The sequence below is a fragment of the Podarcis bocagei genome (assembly GCF_964188305.1).
Source record: "Podarcis bocagei genome assembly, chromosome: 13".
Lineage (NCBI taxonomy): Eukaryota > Metazoa > Chordata > Lepidosauria > Squamata > Lacertidae > Podarcis > Podarcis bocagei.
Window position 1 is genome coordinate 56,582,290 of NC_138138.1, and position 22,763 is coordinate 56,605,052.

Sequence of the window (22,763 nt, forward strand, 5' to 3'; positions counted from 1 at the left end):
CTGCTGGGACTCTTCACTCTAGGCCTGTTCTCTGCTGCTGAGCAAAGTCCCCAATCATTTTTATGTGATTTTTCAAATACTGTATAGTAGTAGTAGTAATAATAATAATAATAATAATAATAATAATAATAATAATAATAATAATAATCATAAAAAATTAATTTTAATTTATACCCCGCCCTTCCCGGTTCAGAAAACCCGGCTCAGGGCAGCTAGCAAAAAATTTAAAACACTTAACTGATGCAACAAAAACAGCATAAAATACTGTTTAAAACGTGAATAACAATAAATTCAGAATTCAGAATCAATTTAGGGGGGAAATCCATCCAATAAACATTAGATGATCACCAGGGCTAGCTGGCTAGATTAGTCCTATTTGGGCCAGCAAGGAGACCAGGGGAGAATTAGCTGTGGGATCCCAGAGCGGGTAATCTTCATAAAAAGGGCAGGAAGAGGAATAAAAGATCAGGCTAAGTTCAAATTGAAAGCCGGGCGGAATAGCTCTGTCTTACAGGCCCTGCAGAAGGAGGTTAAATCCTGCAGGGCCCTGGTCTCATGGGACAGAGCATTCCACCAGGTCAGAGCCATCACTGAGAAGGCCCTGGCCCTGGTGGGGGATAATCTGACTTCCTTAGGGCCCGGGACCTCGAAACTATGGTTATTTAAGGTCCTCTGCGGGGCAGACCAGGAGACAGATTTATATAGATTTATAATAAAACCAAATACATTTCCATATACAGAGATTTCTCTGAATCTCGAGACCTTCCCCCCATCCCCTCCGTGGGTCCTAAGTTTAACGTTTTCAACTGCATATTATAACTTAATCTATATTTTATATCTTTCCGTATTATCCATAGTATTTATTAGATTACAAGTGATATTGAAATCCTGCTAATGTTTTCATCTGCTTACAGTGGTCTTCTAGCTAAATTAAAAAAGTTTCTTGAAGTTTCCATCCTCTTGGTTCCTGAGCTTTCCAGTTAGTTTTGCCGTTTCGGCGTAGTCCAACAGCTTAATTTGCCATTCCGTCGTCTCTCGACTTCTTTCCATCCGTGTGGCTGTTGTCGCGTACATAAAAAGTCTTTTCTGCTCCATTGGTATATCGGTACCTACAATTCTTAGTAAAAAGGCTTCTGGTTAAAAGTCCCCCCCCCCCCGGTTTCCTATATATCATTTCCCAGAAAGCTTTTATTACCTTACGCGACCACCACATATGAGAAAAGGTTCCTTTTTCCTCCTTACAATTCCAGCAGGTATCCGTACTTGTTCTATACATTTTTGCTAGCTGGCTAGGAGTCAAATACCACCATTTCCATATAATTTTCTTTCAGCGTATGACGTGCCTCAAATTTCAAATCCCATTTCCCACAACTTTTCCCAGTCTGCAATCTGAATGTTATGCCCCAAATCCTTTGCCCAGTTGTTGTTTAGTGGTGTCCGACTCTTCGTGACCCCCTGGACCAGAGCACACCAGGCCCTCCTGTCTTCCACTGCCTCCCGCAGTTTGGTCAAACTCATGCTGTTAGCTTTGAGAACACTGTCCCACCATCTCGTCCTCTGTCGTCCCCTTCTCCTTGTGCCCTCCATCTTTCCCAAAATCAGGGTCTTTTCTGGAACGTGTCCAGAGGAGGGCAACCAAAATGGTCAAAGGCCTGGAAACGATGCCTTATGAGGAACGGCTAAGGGAGCTGGGCATGTTTAGCCTGGAGAAGAGGAGGTTAAGGGGTGATATGATAGCCATGTTCAAATATATAAAAGGATGTCATATAGAGGAGGGAGAAAGGTTGTTTTCTGCTGCTCCAGAGAAGTGGACACGGAGCAATGTATCCAAACTACAAGAAAGAAGATTCCACCTAAACATTAGGAAGAACTTCCTGACAGTAAGAGCTGTTCGACAGTGGGATTTGCTGCCAAGGAGTGTGGTGGAGTCTCCTCCTTTGGAGGTCTTTAAGCAGAGGCTTGACAGCCATATGTCAGGAGGGCTCTGATGGTGTTTCCTGCTTGACAGGGGGTTGGACTCGATGGCCCTTGTGGTCTCTTCCAACTCTAGGATTCTATGATTCCAGTGATCCCTTTGCCCAGTGGGAGGTGCCAGTTTCAATTCCTGTTGGCATTTCCAGGAGAGACTCCCACCCAGAACTGCGCTCGAAGGAACAGTGGTCTGACTCAAGAACAAGCGATTCTCTCCCCACGCCTCCCCTTCAGACTCCTTGGATCTCTGCTGCTTCGCCAGCAACTCCTCTGGCGTTTCCAAGGGAAGCTGCGGAAGAATTAAAGGGGCGGAATGAAGCCAAGCCCACGCTTGCGGGGAGGAAAAGGAGCCCAAGTCAAGTTTGTGTGAACTCAGGAAAAGACAGAAGAGCTTTTAATATCTGTTACGGAAAAATCTAGGTGTGAGGCTGCTCAGTCCCCCAGCTCGTCGGGCTGATCCCACTGGTGCCAGCGGAATAAAGGAAGGAGTCCAGCCATCAACTGGAGCAAATAGCTGTAGACCAAAGTTTATTGTGCAAGAGGTTCAAAGAGGAATTTTGAACCCTGAGGGTGGGGTGACAAGGACCTTTAAAAGTTTCTATCTTATCCCAGTTCATTAAGCATCATCACTACATCATTGCTACATCAGAAAAGGGGAGGGTTATACATGATTAACATAGGAGGAATGTGTTGGGGCAACAGGCGGATACAGGATATGTATTGGGAAGTACATTCTAAGCACCTACTTTGTTGTTGTTTAGTTGTTTAGTCATGTCCAACTCTTCGTGGCCCCCTGGACCAGAGCACACCAGGCCCTCCTGTCTTCCACTGCCTCCCACAGTTTGGTCAAACTCATGCTGGTAGCTTCGAGAACACTGTCCCACCATCTTGTCCTCTGTCGTCCCCTTCTCCTTGTGCCCTCCATCTTTCCCAACATCAGGGTCTTTTCCAGGGAGCCTTCTCTTCTCATGAGGTGGCCAAAGTCTTGGAGCCTCAGCTTCAGGATCTGTCCTTCCAGGGAGCACTCAGGGCTGATTTCCTTCAGAATGGAGAGGTTTGATCTTCTTGCAGTCCATGGGACTCTCAAGAGTCTCCTCCAGCACCAGAGTTCAAAAGCATTCATTCTTCGGCAATCAGCCTTCTTGATGGTCCAGCTCTCACTATAATAATAATAATAATAATAATAATAATAATAATAATAATAATAATAATAATAATAATAATAATAATAATTTATTTATACCCCGCCCATCTGGCTGAGTTTCCCCAGCCACTCTTGTCGGCTCCCAATCAGTGTTAAAAACAGTACAGCGTTACATATTAAAAACTTCCTTGAACAGGGCTGCCTTAAGATGTCTTCTGAATGTCAGGTAATTATTTATCTCTTTGACATCTGATGGGAGGGCGTTCCACAGGACGGGCGCCACTACCGAGAAGGCCCTGTGCCTGGTTCCCTGTAGCTTTGCTTCTCGCAATGAGGGAACCGCCAGAAGGCCCTCGGAGCTGGACCTCAGCGTCCAGGCAGAACAATGGGGGTGGAGACGCTCCTCCAGGTCTAGTGGGCCTTTGAGGCTGTTTAGGGCTCTAAAGGTCAGCACCAACACTTTGAATCGTGCTTGGAAACGTACTGGGAGCCAATGGAGGTCTTTCTGGACCGGTGTTATATACACCACTACTGGGAAAACCAGAGCTTTAACTATACGGACCTTTGTTGGCAAGGTGATGTTTCTGCTTTTTAAGATGCTGTCTAGGTTTGTCATCGCTTTTCTCCCAAGAAGCAGGCGTCTTTTAATTTTGTGACTGCTGTCACCATCTGCACCTACTACAAAGGGACAATAGAACTTTGGTTTGCATAGTCTTCCACCTGGGCAAGTCCGGAGGAGAGCTTTTGCCCAGCGATTGACAGCTATGAGTACGTCATCTCCCGCTTGAGGGATTATGGTGGGGACCAAGTGGTTTCCAAGTCCTTGGCCAATGAAGCAAATTGGCGGTGGAATGAAGGAAACTGGCAAAGGAGTTGATTTTATATGATTTTTAAAGCTAGGTAACTTCCCTTAGCTGTCAAGTCAAAAGGATACCTTTATGCAGAATGTTTGTAACATTTAACAACTTTAAATATGTGCCCCCCCCTGCAATTTCCATAACAATATCTGAAGGACTATTGTATTTTAATATTTTGTTGGAAGCTGCCCAGAATGTCTGGGGAGACCCAGCCAGATGGGCGGGGTATAAATAATAAATTATTATTATTCCAGCGTGCAGAGTTAGTGTGCACACTGTCCATGTTCGTGGAGTGCGGCCACCTTTGGCTCCCTGCCAGCACAGTCGAGCCAGCACCCTGGGGAGGAGGAGGACTCTGGGACTCCCCACTTAGAAAAGGGTGCAGAAATCCAGGCAGGCTACCTCGCCGGGTGCTGGTTCAACGCCTGGGGTCCTGTGCGGTCTCTCTCTGCAGATATTTCCTGGCATTTAGGAGTCTGAAGGGCCAAAGGGGAAGGAAATCCCAGGCTCTGCCTGGTGGAACAAATTGGACTATCGCCGTGCTTCGTTGACGTACGCGCTGTGTCTGAATCTTGAACCCGAGTCCTGGTTTTTTTGCGGCGGCCTCGAGAAGGGCCGTGGAGAACAGTAAAAGAAAGTCCTTCATGCATCTATGTAGGAGAGTTTTCCCATAATGGACACATGCTTGGCCGTAACGGGAATGGAATACTGGACCAGACAGGCAATTTCTCTGATCTTGCAGGGCAACTCTTCTGACCAGGACATGGGCTGCTGGTGGTCAGAGGACCAGAAGCTTAATTCTTGTAAAACGCAGATGTAAGACCCACGGGGCCTAGTTTTCTCGTGGAGTTGATTCAGCGTTGGAAGCCACATGTGGGCAGTTAAGCATTCTGTGGGCTAGTCTCTCTTTGGTGGCTGGAATGGGTGATACGTGGCTGCATGTTGGGCCCGTGGCAGGTTCAATAATAATAATTATTATTTATTTATACCCCGCCCATCTGGCTGGGTCTCCCCAGCCACCCTGGGCGGTTTCCAACAAAGTATTAAAATACAGTGGTCTGTTAAACATTAAAAGCTTCCCTAAACAGGGCTGCCTTCAGATGTCTTTTAAAAGTTTGGTAGTTCTTGTTCTCTTTGACATCTGCTGGGAGGGCGTTCCACAGGGCAGGTGCCACTACCGAGAAGGCCCTCTGCCTGGTTCCCTGTAACTTGGCTTCTTGCAGCGAGGGAACCACCAGAAGGCTCTCGGAGCTGGACCTCAGTGTCCGGGCAGAACGATGGGGGTGGAGACGCTCCTTCAGGTCTACTGGGCCTTTGAGGCCGTTTAGGGCTTTCAAGGTCAGCACCAACACTTTGAATTGTGCTCGGAAACGTACTGGGAGCCAATGGAGGTCTTTCAGGACCGGTGTTATATGGTCCCGGCGGCCGCTCCCAGTCAGCAGTCTAGCTGCCACATTCTGAATTAGTTGTAGTTTCCAGGTCACCTTCCAAGGTAGCCCCACATAGAGCGCATTGCGTTAGTCCAGGCAGGAGATAACCAGAGCATGGACCACTCTGGCCAGACAGTCTGCAGGCAGGTAGGGTCTCATCCTGTGTACCGTACGGGACAGCTGCCTCTTCCTGCATTGCAGCGGGTCAGGATAACACTCCCTTCCAGCTGTGTGACTCCAGGTTTCCTCCTGCCCTTGGCATGTGTTCTGCGGGAGACGAAGGGACAGTGGCTGGGAAAAGGAAGAGGCGCCTTGCCCCTTGGGTGCTGGCTGCCTCAGCAGGGGCGATTAGGAAGGTTTCCCACACTTTGAGCTGCCTCCGCTGCTTATCTCGGAGAGGAGGGCTGTGAGAAAGAGCACAGAGGCTGAAAGCAGGGAACCCACAGAGAGGAGAAGGCGTTTGGGACGTGAGAAGAGATGGAAATCTGTGTCGGGGGGGGGGGGGAGAGGGGCTGCCCACCACAGCAGAGGGACAAACGCTTCCTCTGATTCGAATCCAGATTCCCACCCCCCAAAATAAAGGGTCCAGGCAAGAGAAACTGCCAGATCCAGGGTGGGGGAAACTTTCGGAGGGTAAGATAAGAGCTGTTTGACAGTGGAGCGGACTTCCTGGGAAGGTGGCGGGTCTTGGCTGGGGGTTTTAAAACAGAGGGGGTGACCATCTGTCAGGGATGACTTAGCGCTTTGCGGCGGGTTGGGCTAGATGACCTTTGGGGTGTCCCTCGCAATTCTGTGATTATGGAATTCGACCGCAAGAGGGGCCAGGCCTTGGGCGGGGGAGAAGGGAAGGTGCTATCCACCTGCTTTCAGCTAGGTAGAGGTCTGGCCCCGTTTCTGGGGGCGAGGAAGTTGCAGGAAGTGAAGCTGGAGGGGGTGGGGGCACCGGTCCAGGGTTCAAATCGCCATTTGGCCATGGAGTTTGCTGGCTGACCTAGGGCTAGTTGCTGCCTTTTTTATATATGTATACATTTTTATTGATTTTTTTTAATATATCAGTTCCAACAGTCAAACAACATATCTTCTCATCTTATGCAACATTTTAGACTTCCGTCAACACCTCTGGTGATTTTCCGTTCTTTATCACTTATTTTGCATTTCTTAATTTCTATATTGCATTTAATTGTCCTTCACTAATAATTCTTTTCATAGTCTTTCTTGCAATATTTCAGATAATCCACCTTACAAAACTTCTTGCAATCCTACTAGCATAATCTGTTCATCACAGTTACTTTTCAAGTAATTCATCTATTTACCCCAGTCCTCTAAGAATCTCTGATCTCGCAGCTTTCGAATCCTTCCTGCTAATTTATCTAATTCTGCATAGTCCATCAACTTCGTCCTCCGTTCTTCTTTCGTCGGTAGCTCTTCTCGTTTCCATTTTTTGTGCCAATAATATTCTTGCTGCTGTTGTTACAGATAAAAACAACTTACAATCCTACCTGTTAATACCATCTCCTACTGAGCTAGTCACTGCCTTCCATCCGTCTGACCTACCTCACAAGGCTGTTGTGGGGGTTAAATGAGCCCCGGGGGGGGGGGGAGAGATGCATGTACCCCACCTTGAGCTCCTTATAGAAAAAAGCGGTATATAAAAGGCGGAATATCATTTTTGGGGGTTGGACTAGATGACCCCTAGGTTCCCCTCCAGCTCAACAATTCTATGATCCTTTGAAAATAAATGAATAAGTAAACTGTGGAGGCAGAGCGTAGCTATTCCGTTTTCTCCGTGTGGCTTGCAGAAGGGATGCCCCCCTGGCTTGGGATATTCCCACTGGTGGAGGGGGCCATGGACTCAAGCACCCCTGTGTGTCAGAATCTGTGATTTTAGCCTGAAGTGGGCTTGCAGAGCGAATGGGGAGCAGGACGGGTCCAGCCCCACAGCTTCCCCGGAGGGTGTCCTGGGCGGCCGGCCGGCCTGGCCGCCTTGCCTGAGGAATGTTAATGCCAACGGCAGCTGTGAAATGGGACTCTTGTTTCGGGGGGGGGGGCGGAGAGAGAGAGACGGCTGTCAGAGGGGGACGGGGTCCCTCCAGTCCCCATAGACCTCCCCCCCACACACTCACGCCAGGCCTCTCAGCTGTCTGCTGACAATTTGCAGATCTCAGCCCTGGGAGGTGTGCGTGAACATTCGCTTGAAGACAGCCTTCCCCAGTCCTGGCGCCCTCCAGACCTCTCAGACTACAACTCCCACCAGCCCCTGCAGGGCCACACGGCGGGGGGGGGGCTCATGGGGGCACAGCTCTTTCAGCTGGAGCTGGCAGGGGGTGCAGTCCAGAAGTTTTTTTGGGGGGCGCATTGAAATGCTCACAAGCTGCCTCTCAGGTTTTTGCAGCAGCTGACCCAGCAAAGTCCAAACCTTTTGGGATCTGGGAACCAAGGCCTCTGGGGGGAGCATTTGGGGGAGTTGGGGGTATTTGGCCTGGAGAAGAGGAGGCGGAGAGCCACCTTCAAATACCTGAAGGGCTGGGTGGGGCAGGCTTGTTTCTTGACGCTCCAGAAGGGAGGACCGGAACCCAGGGCTTCAAACCACAACAAAGGAGATTCCGACTAAACATCGGGAGGGTCTTTCTGACAGTGAGAGCCCTTCAACAAGGACAGACGGAAGGTGGCGGACTCTCCTTCCTTGGAAGTTTTTATAGCAGAGGTTGGGTGGCCATTTGTCAGGGATCTTTCAGCCACAATTCCAGGGGGGTTGGACTAGATGACCCCTGGGACCCATTCCAACGCCGCAGTTCTGCGGATCTCTGCTTTGGTGAAGGGGCTTCTTAACTCAGCGGGAGAGCGTTAGCATTGCATGCAGGCGGTCCGAAGCCCAGCCCCCAACGGCATCTCCAGGTAAATAAATAAATAACAAATTTTTATTTATACCCCGCCCTTCCCGGTTCAGAAAACCCGGCTCAGGGCGGCTAGCAACAAATTTAAAACACTTAATTGTAAAAGCAGCATTAAATACAGTATAAAAACGTGAATAACAATAAAGTTCAAAGTTCAGAAATCAATTTACGGGAAATCCATCCAATAAGTATTAGATAATCCCCAGGGCTAGCTGGCTGAATTGGTCCTACTTGGGCCAGCGAGGAGACCAGGGGAGAATTCGCTGTGGGGTCTCAGAGCGGGTGATCTTCATAAAAGGGGAGGGGGAGGGAAGGGAAATAAAAGATCAGGCTGAATTCAAATTAAAGGCCAGGCGGAATAGCTCTGTCTTACAGGCCCTGCAGAAGGAGGTTAAATCCTGCAGGCCCCTGGTCTCCTGGGACAGAGCATTCCACCAGGTCGGAGCCACCACTGAGAAGGCCCTGGCCCTGGTGGAGGATAGTCTGACTTCCTTAGGGCCCAGGACCTCTAAACTATGGTTTAGTAGGGCCGCCAGAAACCCCTGGGGAGCGGCTGCTGCCAGCCAGTGTAGACAGTATTGATCCAGATGCACCAGGAGTCTGACTTGCTATGGCAGTGTTTCCCAACCTTTTTTGGGCAAAGGCACACTTGTTTTATGAAAAAAATCTCGAGGCACACCACCATGTGGGGCACGTTACAGCCCCGTGACGTCAGCGCGCAGCGTCACACCGGGAGGGACGCACGAAAGTGCAAGTTTCAATTTTTTTCCCTCCCCCTTGCCTTCCTTCTGTGCCAACCGCCAAAAAGCCAAGAATCGCGGGACCGCCGGCGGAGGGGGGGAGGGTGAGCGGAGGCAGCGGCGAGCCCCGTTCCTCCCCATCTGCCCCATTCCGTGCAAGGAGCGCGAACAGGTGTGAGAAGGGGGTCAAACCTGCGGGTCGGCGCCGGGGAACCTCCAAGCTTTGGGGGTGGGGGGGGACTGGGAGCGGCCGCCGAGACCACATAACACCAGTCCAGAAAGACTTACATTGGCTCCCAGGACATTTCCGAGCACAATTCACAGTGTTGGTGCTGACCTTTATAGCCCTAAACAGCCTCGGCCTTCAGTATACCTGAAGGAGCGTCTCTACCCCCATTGTCCAGCCCGGACACTGAGGTCCAGCTCCGAGGGCCTTCTGGCAGTTCCCTCTCTGCGGGAAGTGAGGTTACAGGGAACCAGGCGGAGGGCCTTCTCGGTGTTGGTGCCCGCCCTCCCATCAGATGTCAAGGAAATAAACAACTGTCTGACTTTTAGAAGACATCTGAAGGCAGCCCTGTTTAGGGACGGCTTTAATGTTTGAAGTTTTATTCTGTTCTTAGTGTTCTGTTGGAAGCCGCCCAGAGTGGCTGGGGAAACCCAGCCACATGGGTGGGGTATAAATAATAAATTATTATTATTATTATTACCCTCCTCACATGGTTGTTGTGGCGATGCAGGGGGAGAAATAGATACGCCACCTTGTGCTCTTTGAAGGAAGGAGGTTGAGAGATAGATGATGCTGGCATCTGTCTGTCTCGAGAGACAATGGAGTGCGTCTCCAGGGGTGAAGGCAAAGTGGCCTCCCTGGGGTGCAAGCCTGGGGGGGTGTCTGGGGGTCCCGGGCTTCCCAGATGACAAGACACCCCCCCTTGGCTTTGCTGGTGTGGTCCAAAGAAAAGCAGAGCAGGACGTTGGGCAGCAGCTTGGCTGCAGGAGTTGCTGGACGGAGGCGTACAAGGCATCGTCCAACAGTCTTAGGGACCCCTCTCTGGATTTCCATAGGGTTTCCCCCTATACCTTTTCTTGTATTTTGGATCCATTGCTCCGTGTCCGCTTCTCTGGAGCAGCAGAGTCTTGGTTGACCACAAACTTGACATGAGCCAACAGTGTGACGCGGCAGCTAAAAAAGCCAATGCAATTCTGGGCTGCATCAATAGGAGTATAGCATCTAGATCAAGGGAAGTAATAGTGCCACTGTATTCTGCTCTGGTCAGACCTCACCTGGAGTACTGTGTCCAGTTCTGGGCACCACAATTCAAGAAGGACACTGACAAACTGGAACGTGTCCAGAGGAGGGCAACCAAAATGGTCAAAGGCCTGGAAACGATGCCTTATGAGGAACGGCTAAGGGAGCTGGGCATGTTTAGCCTGGAGAAGAGGAGGTTAAGGGGTGATATGATAGCCATGTTCAAAGATATTAAAGGATGTCACATAGAGGAGGGAGAAAGGTTGTTTTCTGCTGCTCCAGAGAAGCGGACACGGAGCAATGGATCCAAACTACAAGAAAGAAGATTCCACCTAAACATTAGGAAGAACTTCCTGACAGTAAGAGCTGTTCGACAGTGGAATTTGCTGCCAAGGAGTGTGGTGGAGTCTCCTACTTTGGAGGTCTTTAAGCAGAGGCTTGACAACCATATGTCAGGAGTGCTCTGATGGTGTTTCCTGCTTGGCAGGGGGTTGGACTCGATGGCCCTTGTGGTCTCTTCCAACTCTTCTATGATTCTATGATTCTTCTCCCAGAGATACCCTGCCAGGTTTAAGTGAGATATAAATATAAGAATACGCAGAAGTGGCCTCCATGTCCCCCCTGGAGCCATCCTTGGGCGTGAGCAAGAGGGGACTGCAGGCTTTGCAGCCTTGTCTTCTGGGGGCCTTCTTCCTGTCCACCCCCCATCAGAGCACCTTTAGCTAGAGGAGAAGCACCCCCCCCAAGCCAGGCTCCCTCCTGGCTCCCACCCAACGTTTCCACCTGCGAGGAATGTGCAGCCGGCCAGCCAGCAGCAGCAGCGACTTCTTCAAAAACTCCTCCTTTTATCCCAGAAAGGAAACATCTGGTGGGTTGGGGGTTTCTTTTCCCCCAGCTCTTATTTTTAGCTGGGGTGGGGGGTGTCGTTTCCCCCTCCCCTGTGCTCTGGCTGGGGGGTGGGAAGGAGAGGGAGAGGAAGGGGCAGCTGCCTCCTTGGTCCGCCTTTGCAGGAGGCAGGCCAGCTGCAAAAATGCCTGGCGGTTCTGCAAGAGATCAGTTTGCAAGGCAGCCCCTTTCTCTCTGCCCTCCAGGAGGGGAGCTGACCGGCTTCAGGGCGGATCTCCCCTCCTTCCTTTTGGGGGGTGGGCCGTGGGGCCGTTTCCGCACAGGGGCGGGCAGGGGGGCAACTGAGCCAGTGGAACATCTAGGCCTGACCTCAGATGCGCATTGCACGGCCATCGCCACTCTCTTATTTCTTTTATTTATTTATTAAATTAGTGTCTCTCTTTTTTGCCATGGCAACTCCTCCCATGCGCATGGCGTGATGATCGCTGCTCTTTATTTATTAGTTAAATTAATTAGTCACTCCTTTTTTGCCATGGCAACTCAAAGCCACTTACAAAATGACGTGCAAAAATATATGTGTGTTAAAACCAGGGCAGGGGAGTGCATTAAAAGCAACCAACGAGCCTCAGCTCTAAAAGGCCACAGGTAGCTGAAGGCCTGGCTGAAGAGGGATGTTTTTGCTTGGCGTCTGAAGATATACAGTGATGGCGCCTGGCGGGCTTCCCTAAGGAGAGCATTCTGCAAATGGGGAGCCACCGGCGAAAAGGCCCCGTTTTGATGTTCCTTCCATGGAGGAGGCAGCACAAAGAAGGGCCTCAGGTGACAATCTATGGGTCGTATCTACCTGCAGTTGCACCCCTGTCCATTGCAGATGTCTGCCTACTGGAGATTATCTCTCCAAATCAAGTTACTAGGCCTTGAAAAATACGTTTGGGGTAGGCGTTTGGTAAAGATTAGGGCTAGACATTGTCTGGTTTTCAATACCGTGATATACCACCAGCTAAACATTGTGATATACCAACATATCACGGTGTCTTAAACAGAGTTGAAGCTATGGCTGGCTTCATGGCTTTCCCCACACATGCGCATCACGATTCGCGATATATTGCCAGGTAAAATCTTATGAAACCGTTATCACGATATGGAGTTCAAACCTAGGTTATGTCCTATCGCCCAGCCCTACTAAAGATTTTAAAATTTGGTTTTATAATGTGTCTAAATCAGGGAGAGCCGTTAAAAAAGGAGATGGGAAATAAAAGACGAAAAGCGAAACTATGAAAGGGGCACGTCGAATAAGTACGTGGGTTGAAATAGGCGTGAAAAGAAAAAGTGGGAATAATAGATGTTGTCTCCATGTAAAAAGAATACCAGCCGCCTTAGGTGATCAAGTCTAGTTCCCGATTTGCCAGGCTTGTGACGAAGGTTGTCTCGAAAAGGATGGTTCCACTGTATATGTAAGAAAGGAATGCCAGATCGTATAAATAGCGTCTGGAGGTTGTAGCTGAAATCTCAAATTATGTGTAATTTTCTCCGTTATAGCTAGGATGCGGGGGGTGGGGGTGGCAACTTGCATCCCTCTGCAGGAGAAGCCGGGCCTAAGTCCGCTTGCAACCCTTTGACGCAGCCTTCCCCAACCCGGTGCCCTCCCTGACTATTGGCCATGCTGGCTGGGGGCTGATGGGAGTTGTAGTCCAAAAAAATGCCAAATCTGGAAAGCACCAGGCTTGGAAATGCTGCTGGAAAGACACCTTGTCCCCCACCTTAACCCCTCTCTCGTTCCCCTTCACATCCTCCTTTCGGGAACCTACAAGAGGATTAGACAGATTCACAGAGGAGTTGCTCTTGCGCCCGGATCCTGCTTGCTGGTTTCCCATAATGGGCATCTGGCCGGCCCCCGTGAGGACAAGCTGCTGGGCTCCGTGGGCCCCTGTGGCCTGACCCAGCAGCCGGGCTCTTCCGATGTCCTGATGGAACCTCCAGGACCAAGGGCAGTCTATCTGAGATTCCTCAGTTCTGAGGACAGGACGCTGGGCCTGGTCTGACAGATGCTCCTCCTATGCTCTTGGGGCTGGGCAGCGGAGCGGCCTTGATCCGGGGCTTGTGTGTGTTGCCTCTTCCTCTCTTCCTGCCTGCCTCTGTTGCCAGGATAGTGGGAGGAGCCCCAGTCGTGTGTGCAGGGAAGGACGCCAAGGGGTTCAGGCGCAGGACACGGACGGAGGGAGACGGGGGCTGCTGCTGTTGCTGCTGCAGCACGTAGCTCCTCTCTCTGCCTCTGGATCTGAAGCAAGAGCTGGAAGGAAGGCAGGAAGCTCCCGAGGAGAGGCGGGGGGGGGGCAGCCCTTGCAGGGGAGGGGGGACGACGGGCTTCCCTCCTTCCTGGCTCCTCCAGACCAAAACATTTCTCAAGATCTCCTTTCTCTCTCTCACGTGGTTTAGACCTGCCCCAAGGAAGGAGGCAGCGTCTGCAACACATCAGACCATCTGCTCCGCAGGCTGAGACCCTCCCTGCCCACAGACTGTCTCTCCAGAGTGGTGAATGCTCTAGTTATCTCCCGCTTGGACTACTGCCATGCGCTCTACGTGAGGCTACCTTTGAAGGTGACCCAGAAACTACAACTAATCCAGAATGCGGCTGCTAGACTGGGGACTGGGAGACCACATAACACCGGTCCTGAAAGACCCAATACGTTTCCGAGCACAATTCAAAGTGTTGCTGCTGACCTTTAAAGCCCTAAACAGCCTCGGTCCAGTATACCTGAAGGAGCGTCTCCACCCCCATCGTTCTGCCCAGACACTGAGGTCCAGCTCCGAGGGCCTTCTGGCGGTTCCCTCATTGCGAGAAGCCAAGTTACAAGGAACCAGGCAGAGGGCCTTCTCAGTGGTGGCTCCCGCCCTGTGGAATGCCCTCCCACCAGATGTCAAGGAAATAAACAACTACCTGACTTTTAGAAGACATCTGAAGGCAGCCCTCTTTAGGGAAGCTTTTAATAGGTTATTGTGTTTTAGTGTTCTGTTGGAAGCCACCCAGCGTGGCTGGGGAAACCCAGCCAGATGGGTGGGGTATAAATATATTATTATTATTATTATTATTATTATTATTATTATTATTATTATTATTATTATCACAGTGGCAGGATTCCTGCCTTCCCCGCTCAGTCCCTTCCAGCTGCGGAGAGAGGGGTTTTATCTGGGGAATTTGTACCTGCCTTCCAAAAGGGAAGCGCTCAGGTGGGGCCTTGCGTCCTGGTTGCACAGTAGCTGCAGTTGGTTGCGCCGGGAGACGCTTTTCCTGTAATCTCCTGGCACCAGAATCGGAAGCAGGCCTAAACCCAAGGATGCCATTGCCATTGCCTTTTTGGGCCAAGACGGCTCTAAAGTCTTATTTTTCGAGCGATTGGACTGGCTGTGATTGATTCTCCGTCTGGCTGGTTCAGAGGACAACCTTGAGCTCGTTTAAGGGCTTTGAGAACTTTTCTTCTTGATCATATATTGGCCTCTTCCGGCCTCTTTTTCTTAAGGGGGAGGGCGCCTGCTCAGGCTGCGCAGAAAAAGCATTTTGATTTCTGAAATTCAACCCGATTGTGCAGATTGAATATAACGGATGGAATTCTACAGGATGGGGTCTTGGGGTGCAGAAACTGTCCAGATCCGGGGATCCCCAGAGGGTGGAGATATCAGGCACCACCGTCCTGGCGCCCAGGCATCTTCACTTGGTCTCAAGTGGCCGAAAGCCAGGTGCAAAACGCGCCTGGCGCCTGGCTAATTTCGAACGCAGCTTGGAGGATGGAGCAAGCTTGTTTTCTACTGCTCCAGAGGTTCAGACCGAACTCAGCAGATTCAGATTGCAATAGAGGAGATTCTGACTAAACATCAGGAAGGACTTTCTGGTGGCAGGAGCTATTCAGCAGTGGAACGGACTCTCTTGGAAGGCGGTGGACTCCCCTTCATTGGAGGCTTTTTTAAATAGAGAGGTCGGATGGCCATCGGTCGGGGATTCTTTAGCCGTGATTCCTGCTTTGCAGGGGGTTAGACTAGGTGAGCCCTAGATGGCTCTGCAATTCTGTAATTCAGCGAAGCTCCGATTAGCGGATTTGTGCCAAAGTTAGCGGTGGAGTTCCTCCAGATCTCATCTCGCGGCGTTTTTGCTGTGGTGCATCAGGGCAGCTCCTCAGGTCAGCTCTGTTGGCACTGCCAACCGCTATTGTACAGGCGGATAAGCAGAAAGCAGCCTTTATCTCCAGAAGTCAGGGCTGTGCCTGCCTCCTTCCACCCCCCCACCACCTCCCAAGGAACAGCTCCCCAGTATTGCTTAATCTGTGCTGCAGTTGCACGTTCACTGATAAGGGGGATTTTTTCCGCTTCTTTCACGCCTGCCGTGGTCGAGGGAGGAGCAAGGCCTGGGCAGCCACCCAAAGCCAGCCAGAATCTCTGCATACCTTTCTAAGAAAGTTGGCCGCAGCAACACAGCTTGGCAACGCTCCTTGTCCCCCAACCCTAAAAGGAAAAAAGAAACCCCTACTCAGGGCAGGTCTGATGCCTAAATATATCTCCTCCATCGCTCTTCTTGGGAAAGGGAAAGGACTCCTCCTGGAGGACAGGTGTCAGGTGTGCCTGCAGGAGCCAGGCCCTGTGACCAATAGGACTCTGCAGGACTGGGGCCTTCCTTTGTTCTGAAGAGGCATGGTGTGGCCACACAGGTGAGGCCAATTGGTAACTCACAGCACCTGGTGGCAAGAGCCGGGAAGGGATATAAGGTCAGCCTCCCTGCTTCTTGATCCTCAGACCCCTGACTTCATGGCTCCTCGCTTCTTGATCCTCGGACCCCTGACTTCGTGGCTCCTTCCTTCTTGATCCTCGGACCCCTGACTTCATGACTTCCTGACTCCCTGCTTCCTGACCCTTGGCTTTTTGACTCCCAGCTCTCTGACCCTCTGACCTTGGCTTCCTGGCTTCTGGACTCCCGTTCCTGCTCCCACCCCACTATCTTGCCCCCAGTCCTGACGTCCCCAGCCGGGACTTTGATTGCCCATGAACCGGACCGTGACAACGGGTTTCAACATTGGGGGCTTTTTTAGGTTTAGAAGGAGCCAGGGGTGGGCATGAAAGCGGTGTCTCAAATTACGCATGGAGAAAATGGATGGAGAGAAGTTTTTCTCCCTCTTGCATGACGCTCGGGCTTGGGGACATCTGACGATCCTGAATGTTGGAAGATAGAGGAAAGAGAAAACAATGTTCTTCTTCAAGCAGTGCGTAGTTCAACTGTGGAACTCCCTCCCACCAGAGGCAGTGATGGCCATTGACCTAGACAGCTGCCAGAGGGGATTTGACGAATTCCTGGAAGGCTTTAGATGGCTCCTGGCCTCCGCACTTGGGGTCAGGGTCTTACGACAGTGATGCTTCTGAATCCCAGTTGCTGGAAACTGCGGGGGGGGGGAGTGGCTCTCGTGCTCAGGTTTTGCTTGCAGGCTTCCCATAATGGGAATGTGGTTGGCCACTGCGAGGACAGTGATTCTGGACTAGAGGGCCCCCCTTGGACCTGATCCAATGTTCATAAAGCGCAAGTCCCCAGAGGAAGCTACATCCCATTGCAGACTCCTACTCAACGGACTCTGAGCGGGGTCACCAGTGTAAGATTGCCGCTTATCCTTCCTGTGGACGCCCCCTTCCTTTCTGCCTAGCGTGACACAAAACAGGCCCCCTTCTGCTTATTACTTAACGGTTGCAAAGCAGCATGTGGGCTGGACGAAAGGGCCGTATGAGGAAGGGCAGAGGGGGCAGAAGAGGAGACCTGGGGGGGAGGGGGGCAGAGGAGACGGGGCAAGAAGGGACTTCAAGGATTCAGAAAAAGGGGTAACATTGATTCCAGCAAAAAATGGAATTTGCTCCAGCTAAATGGATGACTTCAGAATAAGGGTTTCCCAGACTTGGCTCTCCAGCTGTTTTCAGACTACAATCCTCATCTTCTCTGGCCACTGGTCCTGCTAGCTAGGGATGATGGGAGTTGTAGTCCAAAACAGCTGGAGACCCAAGTTTGGGAAACCCTGGTTTGGACAAGTGCGTGGAGCGTGGAGCTTTGATTGGCCACCAACCGCGACAACCATGTTCTCCCTCCACAGTCAGATTATAAATCTAGATTACGGGCGCCACAACGGAATGTCTGTTCACCAGGGGGTTGGACAAGATGACCTTGGGGGGTCCCCTACAACACTACAATTCTATAATCTCATAGCTTGAGTGTAGCTCGCTCTTACAACAGTTCACTCGTCCCAGTTTGCAAGGAAGGAGAAAGGGACACCCTGGAAATGGAAATGGCATTAACTCTGGACTAAGGCGGAGCTTTTTAAACTGGGGTCGCCAACCTGGTGCCCAGAAATCTCCACATTGACGCAGTTGGAGCCAAACCAGTAGCAAACTGCGGCTGGGGGATTTCGAACACTGCTCTTGCTGGGGGTCCCAGGCGGGTGGGTGGGGCTGTTGCATCCACGTCCTGCTTCCGAGGCTTCCTTGTGTGGCATCCGGTTGGCCCCTGGCAAGAGAGGAAGCTGGACTAGGAGAGGGGGCCCCTTTGGCCTGGTCCAGAAAGGCTTTTCTCATATCAAGCAGCTGCAGAGAAACAATAATAATTTAAAAAAAATTATTTATATCCTGCCCTCCCCAGCCAAAGCCGGGCTCAGAGCGGCTAACAACAATAAAAGTAACACAGCATTCTAAAATCAGTTCATTCTAAAATCAATTCTGAATCAAATTAAAGGCAACCATTGGGCAAGAGTTCTATGAGGATTACCAAAGGAGGGGGTCAGACTGTGCCCTGTGGAACAGCTCCGTCTCGCAGGCCCTGCGGAAAGATGTCAAGTCCCGCAGGGCCCTGGTCTCTTGTGTCAGAGCGTTCCACCGGATCGGGGCCACAGCTGAAAAGGCCCTGGCCCTAGTTGAAGCCGGCCTAACCTCCCTGTGGCCTGGGACCTTCAAGACGTTTTTGTTTGAAGACTCTAAGGTCCTCCGTGGGGCATGCCAGGAGAGGCGGTCCCAAGTGATGAGAGGATTGGACAAATCCATGGAGGACGAGGAGGAGAAGGCTATCAGTGGTCCCAGTTGCTGGAAACCCACTTTCAGGTTTCCCAGCTCGTCAGACCCCTGGGACGTGGGACAAGTTGGGCCATTGGGCTACTCCTGCATCCTCTTCCTAGGTTGTTAGGATACTGGTGGCTCTGGAGACCACGCTGCCTCTTGCGAATTTCTTGAGCTCACCCCCAAAGGCGCATTCCTCCGTTGTCTTCCAAGACGGACGGATGCCAACAGCCACAGGTGCCCAGAGAGAGACCCAGTTTGTCCGGAGCCCGGTGTCCCCATCCAGGCTGGCATCTCCTGCGGCTTCTTCGTCGCGGCCGGCTGAGGGGCATTGCCCAAAGAGAAGCCCCCTCCCTACGATACCCTCCTCCTCCTGGGCCCCGTCGTCCTCCTGGCAGCTCCCAGCTTCGTTGCGCCAGCAGCAGAGTCTCCCTCAGGCTCTCCCTCGTGAACAAAACGCTCCCTTCTTCTCTGCCTCGTGCCGCCCTCTCCGGATCGTATGGCTGACAAAACGTTTACCCAGCTGGGCCCTCCCGGTGCATACAGTGGGCGTCTGTGTCTGGGGCAGGGTCATGTGCACCAGCTGTTCTGTCACTATTGTGAACTTGGGGGGGGGGGCTGGCTCCATTCCGCCATCTGCCAGGCTACTGCAGCGCCCTCCTCTCTCTGCCTACCCCCCACCCCATGAAAACGCTGCATGGGGAGATGGTGGCAGCAGCACAGGTGAGCTGGTCAGCATCCTCAGAGCACCATTCGCACCCAGGTCGAGCGTGTGCCGACCTTGCCCTCAGAGGCGTTGCTCTGCTTCTGAATCCTGGTTGCTGGAAAACCACAGGATGCGAAAGTTGCTCTTGTCCTCAGATCTAGCCAGTTCATCTTAAGCTCATCATTGTTACCACCCGCACTTTTTCTCCCCACCCAAAAAACCCCCCATTCCTCTGGGCAACATTCACCCAGTTCCTTCGGTCTCTTCCTGCCTCTGCCGATCTTCAGAAGATTCTCCTTCCCCAATTGGCCTCTTCTTCAGAAAGATCAGGCACATTTTGCACCTGGCTATCGGCCACCTGCGACCAGGTGAAGATGCCCGGATGGTGCCTGATGTCTCCACCACCTGGAGGCGCCTGCCTGGCGATCCTTGAATCACACACCAGCAACACATCCTGTAGAATTCTCTCCCGTTACGTTTTATCAGAATGAATTTCCGGAACCCAAAAGCCGTATTGGAAAATACAACTTAAGAGCTGTCAGGCCCCCAAATGGCGACCAGGCCTTCCGTTTTGGCGACTGGCGACTGTAACCCTGGTTTAAGGAGCCATTTGGCGCCCCACTTTCATATCTGAGCTTCTAACGCTTGAGATTTCCCCCCTTGCAGAAAAAGCCTCACCCACGAACCGACCCATTTTTAATGCAGAATGCTTCAAGGAGCAAACGCTGAGCCGGGAACTCGAAGGCGGGCGGGATTTGTTGTTGTTCTTGCAGCTGCCAAGGGGTCCTCCTTGCGAGGAAGCCCACCCCGTGGAGAAGTGACTGGCCTCAGCCCCACCGCCTCTTCCTCCTCCTCTGGGCACTGGAGGAGCCTCTCTTCCTGGATACTTGGAAGGGCTGCTTCTAAATTTAGCTGCTGCTCCTCCTCCTTCCAAAACATCATCTGAGCCGACACAAAGGAGAAAGCGAGCGCTAGGCCTTCCTGGAGCTGCCTGCTGGGCTCTCCACCCTTGGTGGACTTCAGAGAGGGAGGACTGCTTGCAGATTCATACACACACACCGAAGGCCTTGTCTCTGTCGCCTTCTTCCTGTTAACGGAGAAATGCGAGGGCTCCCTTGGACAAAAAACAAGGACCCCAGCCAGGAATACCAGAGCAAAACAGCAGCCAGTCGGCTTGGTCTTGATTGAAGTCTGTCGCCACAGGGCTCTCACCTGCCACCAGGTGGAACAAGATGGAAGCCCCAAACAAAAGAGACCCCAAACGTTTATTAGCTGCTAATCCCCATGTTCATAGGCGCCGACTCCATGGGGCTTGAGGGGGCTCGAGCCCCCTCAAAAAAATTTTGGGGGGGGCTCGGCCCCCCCAATAATCTCGGGCGGGCGCCCTTTCAGCAGAGCGCCGCCGCCGTCCCCCGCCTCCTCCTCACCTGCTCCTTCGCCAGCCAGCCAGCCGCGCGCCCTAATCGGAGGCACTGCCGGAAATCCCGCGAGAACAGGGGAATCCCGACTGGCCACACCTCCCAGCCAGCCAATCGGCTGGCTGGGGGGCGTGGCTTGCCCTATTTAGGGCCAGAGCCACTTTATTTGCATATTCATGAGCTTATTTATTATTCATGAGCTTTCCCGGGCCCCCCCAATATTTTTTCTAAGTCCGCGTCCCTGCCCATGTTACCCCCAAAAAAACTATATCACTCATACATCATGAAAGGGGAGGTCTGGTGGCCGTAATCTGAGCATCCTGGACCCTGCTCCATGGTTCTCCTTGCCCTCCACCAAACACCCATCAAGTGTAACAAAAGAGACATTTACATTTCCCTCTTTCCCAGCCAAGTTCATCCCACCCTTTTGTCTCCATCTGGGTTTGTTCTTTCTGGAATGGCTACCTGTCTGGCACTCAGGTCTCAGGATGCTCACATGTCTATAGGAATTTCTGAAGTTTTCCCAGTGAGCCAGTACATAGATCCATTGATCAGTGAATTCTTACATTTGGTATCGTGCAGCAAAGGCCCTTTGAATAGGCAGGAAGAAACTGTGAAGAAGTGTTTTGTGGGGACAAGTCACAAAAGTGATTGTGTTGGTTTTGGTAGTGGGCTGCATATGCATGATATCTGCTAGAGGGGCAACCCCCCCCCCAGCCTATACATAAATTTCTGCAACATTCCCTGAGGCGGAGGGTGGGAAGACTCCTGGAGGGAGGGGGTCAGGAGGCTTAGCTGACCAGAGACCCCCCAGATGGGCAGCCTGCAGGGGTTTGCCTGGCTGGAGAGGAAGCGGTCTTGTCTGGCTTGTGATGAGGAACGGTTGAGAGAGTTGGGTAGGCTCAGCTTGGAGAACAGACAACAGATAGGACTCTAGGAAAGGTAAATTGAATATTCAGCCCCTTATTATTGAGGGGAAGTGCGTGGAACAGGTCCCAGTGTTTCGATTTCTGGGAATGGAGTTGAGAGATGACCTAACCTGGGGAGAAAACAGCAAAGACCTGATGAAGAGAGCAGAATCTCTCAAAGGACCTGTTGATGGCATTTTACCATTGTACTGTGGAGAGAGTATTAACTTAAGGTCTGTGTGTGTGGTTTGAGAGCTGCACAGCCAGGGGAAAAACAATGCTGTCCAGGGTTGTCAAGACTGCAGAGAGAATAATTGGGTGCCCTCTTCCCACCTTGGATCAAATCTACGCTTCCAGGTGTCACAAGAAAGCTGCAGAGATAGCGCAGGATAGTGCGCACCCCGGAAACGATCTCTTTCAGCTTCTGCCTTCTGGAAGAAGGTCCAGGGTTATTGAGATTAGGACTAGCCGCCTGAGAAACAGTTTCTACCCAAGTGCGATTTTGATTTTAAACACAGTGTAAGGTAGTCTCTGGACGCGGTTGGCGCTGTGGGTTAAACCACAGAGCCTAGGACTTGCCGATCGGAAGGTCGGCGGTTCGAATCCCCGCAACGGGGTGAGCTCCCGTTACTCAGTCCCTGCTCCTGCCAACCTAGCAGTTCGAAAGCATGTCAAAGTGCAAGTAGATAAATAGGTACCACTCCAGCGGGAAGGTAAACGGCGTTTCCATGCGCTGCTCTGGTTCGCCAGAAGCGGCTTAGTCAAGCTGGCCACATGACCCAGAAGCCGTACGCTGGCTCCCTCGGCCAGTAAAGCGAGATGAGTGCCGCAACCCCAGAGTCGGTCATGACTGGATCTAATGGTCAGGGGTCCCTTTTCCTTTAAGGTAGTCTCTATGGGAGTATATTGTATTTTTAAAATGGGGTATCAGAGTTTTTAGGGAGCTAACCAGGTTGGGATAGCTGGGATAGCAGGCTTATTGGTTTTGAATTTTTTATGTAGATATTTTTTTCCCAATTTCGTTATTCTGTATGGGACAATGACAATAAAGATTATTGTATCGTATCAGAGAGCCACCTTCAGAAATCATAGAATCATAGAGTTGGAAGAGACCACAAGGGCCATCGAGTCCAACCGCCTGCCAAGCAGGAAACACCATCAGAGCACTCCTGACATATGGTTGTCAAGCCTCTGCTTAAAGACCTCCAAAGAAGGAGGTTTCCCCTGTAAGATTGGGCACAACCTTGTTTCCTGCTGCTGCAGAGGGCAGGACCCAAAGCGAGGGATTCAAACGAACTTTCAGAGGGTCAGAGCCGATTCACAGGGGAACGGGCAGACTCTCCTCCCTTGCAGGTTTTTAAGGCTCTCGGAGATTCTTCAGCTGTGATTCCTGGACTAGGCAGCCCTCGGGGTCCCAATTCTGTGACTCCAAAGTTGGGCCATGCTGAATCTTGAAACAGTATACAGCATGTAGTTCAAACAGAATACACCACTCAAACCCCCACGCAGCCCTGAAGCTTCCTGGGTGAGCTTGG

The 22,763-nt window shown here is 51.5% G+C and overlaps 1 protein-coding gene and 1 long non-coding RNA gene across 5 annotated transcripts in view; one reads left to right on the forward strand and one right to left on the reverse strand.

Annotated features, from left to right (window-relative positions):
- The window catches only part of LOC308572294, a 79,904-nt gene extending 75,790 nt beyond the window's left edge, over positions 1-4,114 (reverse strand). The window contains exons 1-2 of the long non-coding RNA XR_014001676.1: positions 3,791-4,114; positions 2,639-2,713 (exon numbers count right to left, since the gene is read on the reverse strand). This is a non-coding gene — a long non-coding RNA (uncharacterized lncRNA). The remainder of the gene's footprint in view (positions 1-2,638; positions 2,714-3,790) is intronic.
- Positions 1-22,763, forward strand: part of LRCH4 (leucine rich repeats and calponin homology domain containing 4) — a 69,641-nt gene that overhangs the window by 26,832 nt on the left and 20,046 nt on the right. The window contains exon 1 of one of the 4 annotated variants that reach the window (XM_081167881.1): positions 19,830-20,070. The exons of the other annotated variants lie outside the window; for them this stretch is intronic. Coding sequence (XP_081024007.1) covers positions 20,004-20,070 — 67 coding nt within the window. The 5' untranslated portion in view covers positions 19,830-20,003. Of the gene's footprint in view, positions 1-19,829; positions 20,071-22,763 lie in introns of those variants that run through there. 4 annotated transcript variants of the gene reach the window in all.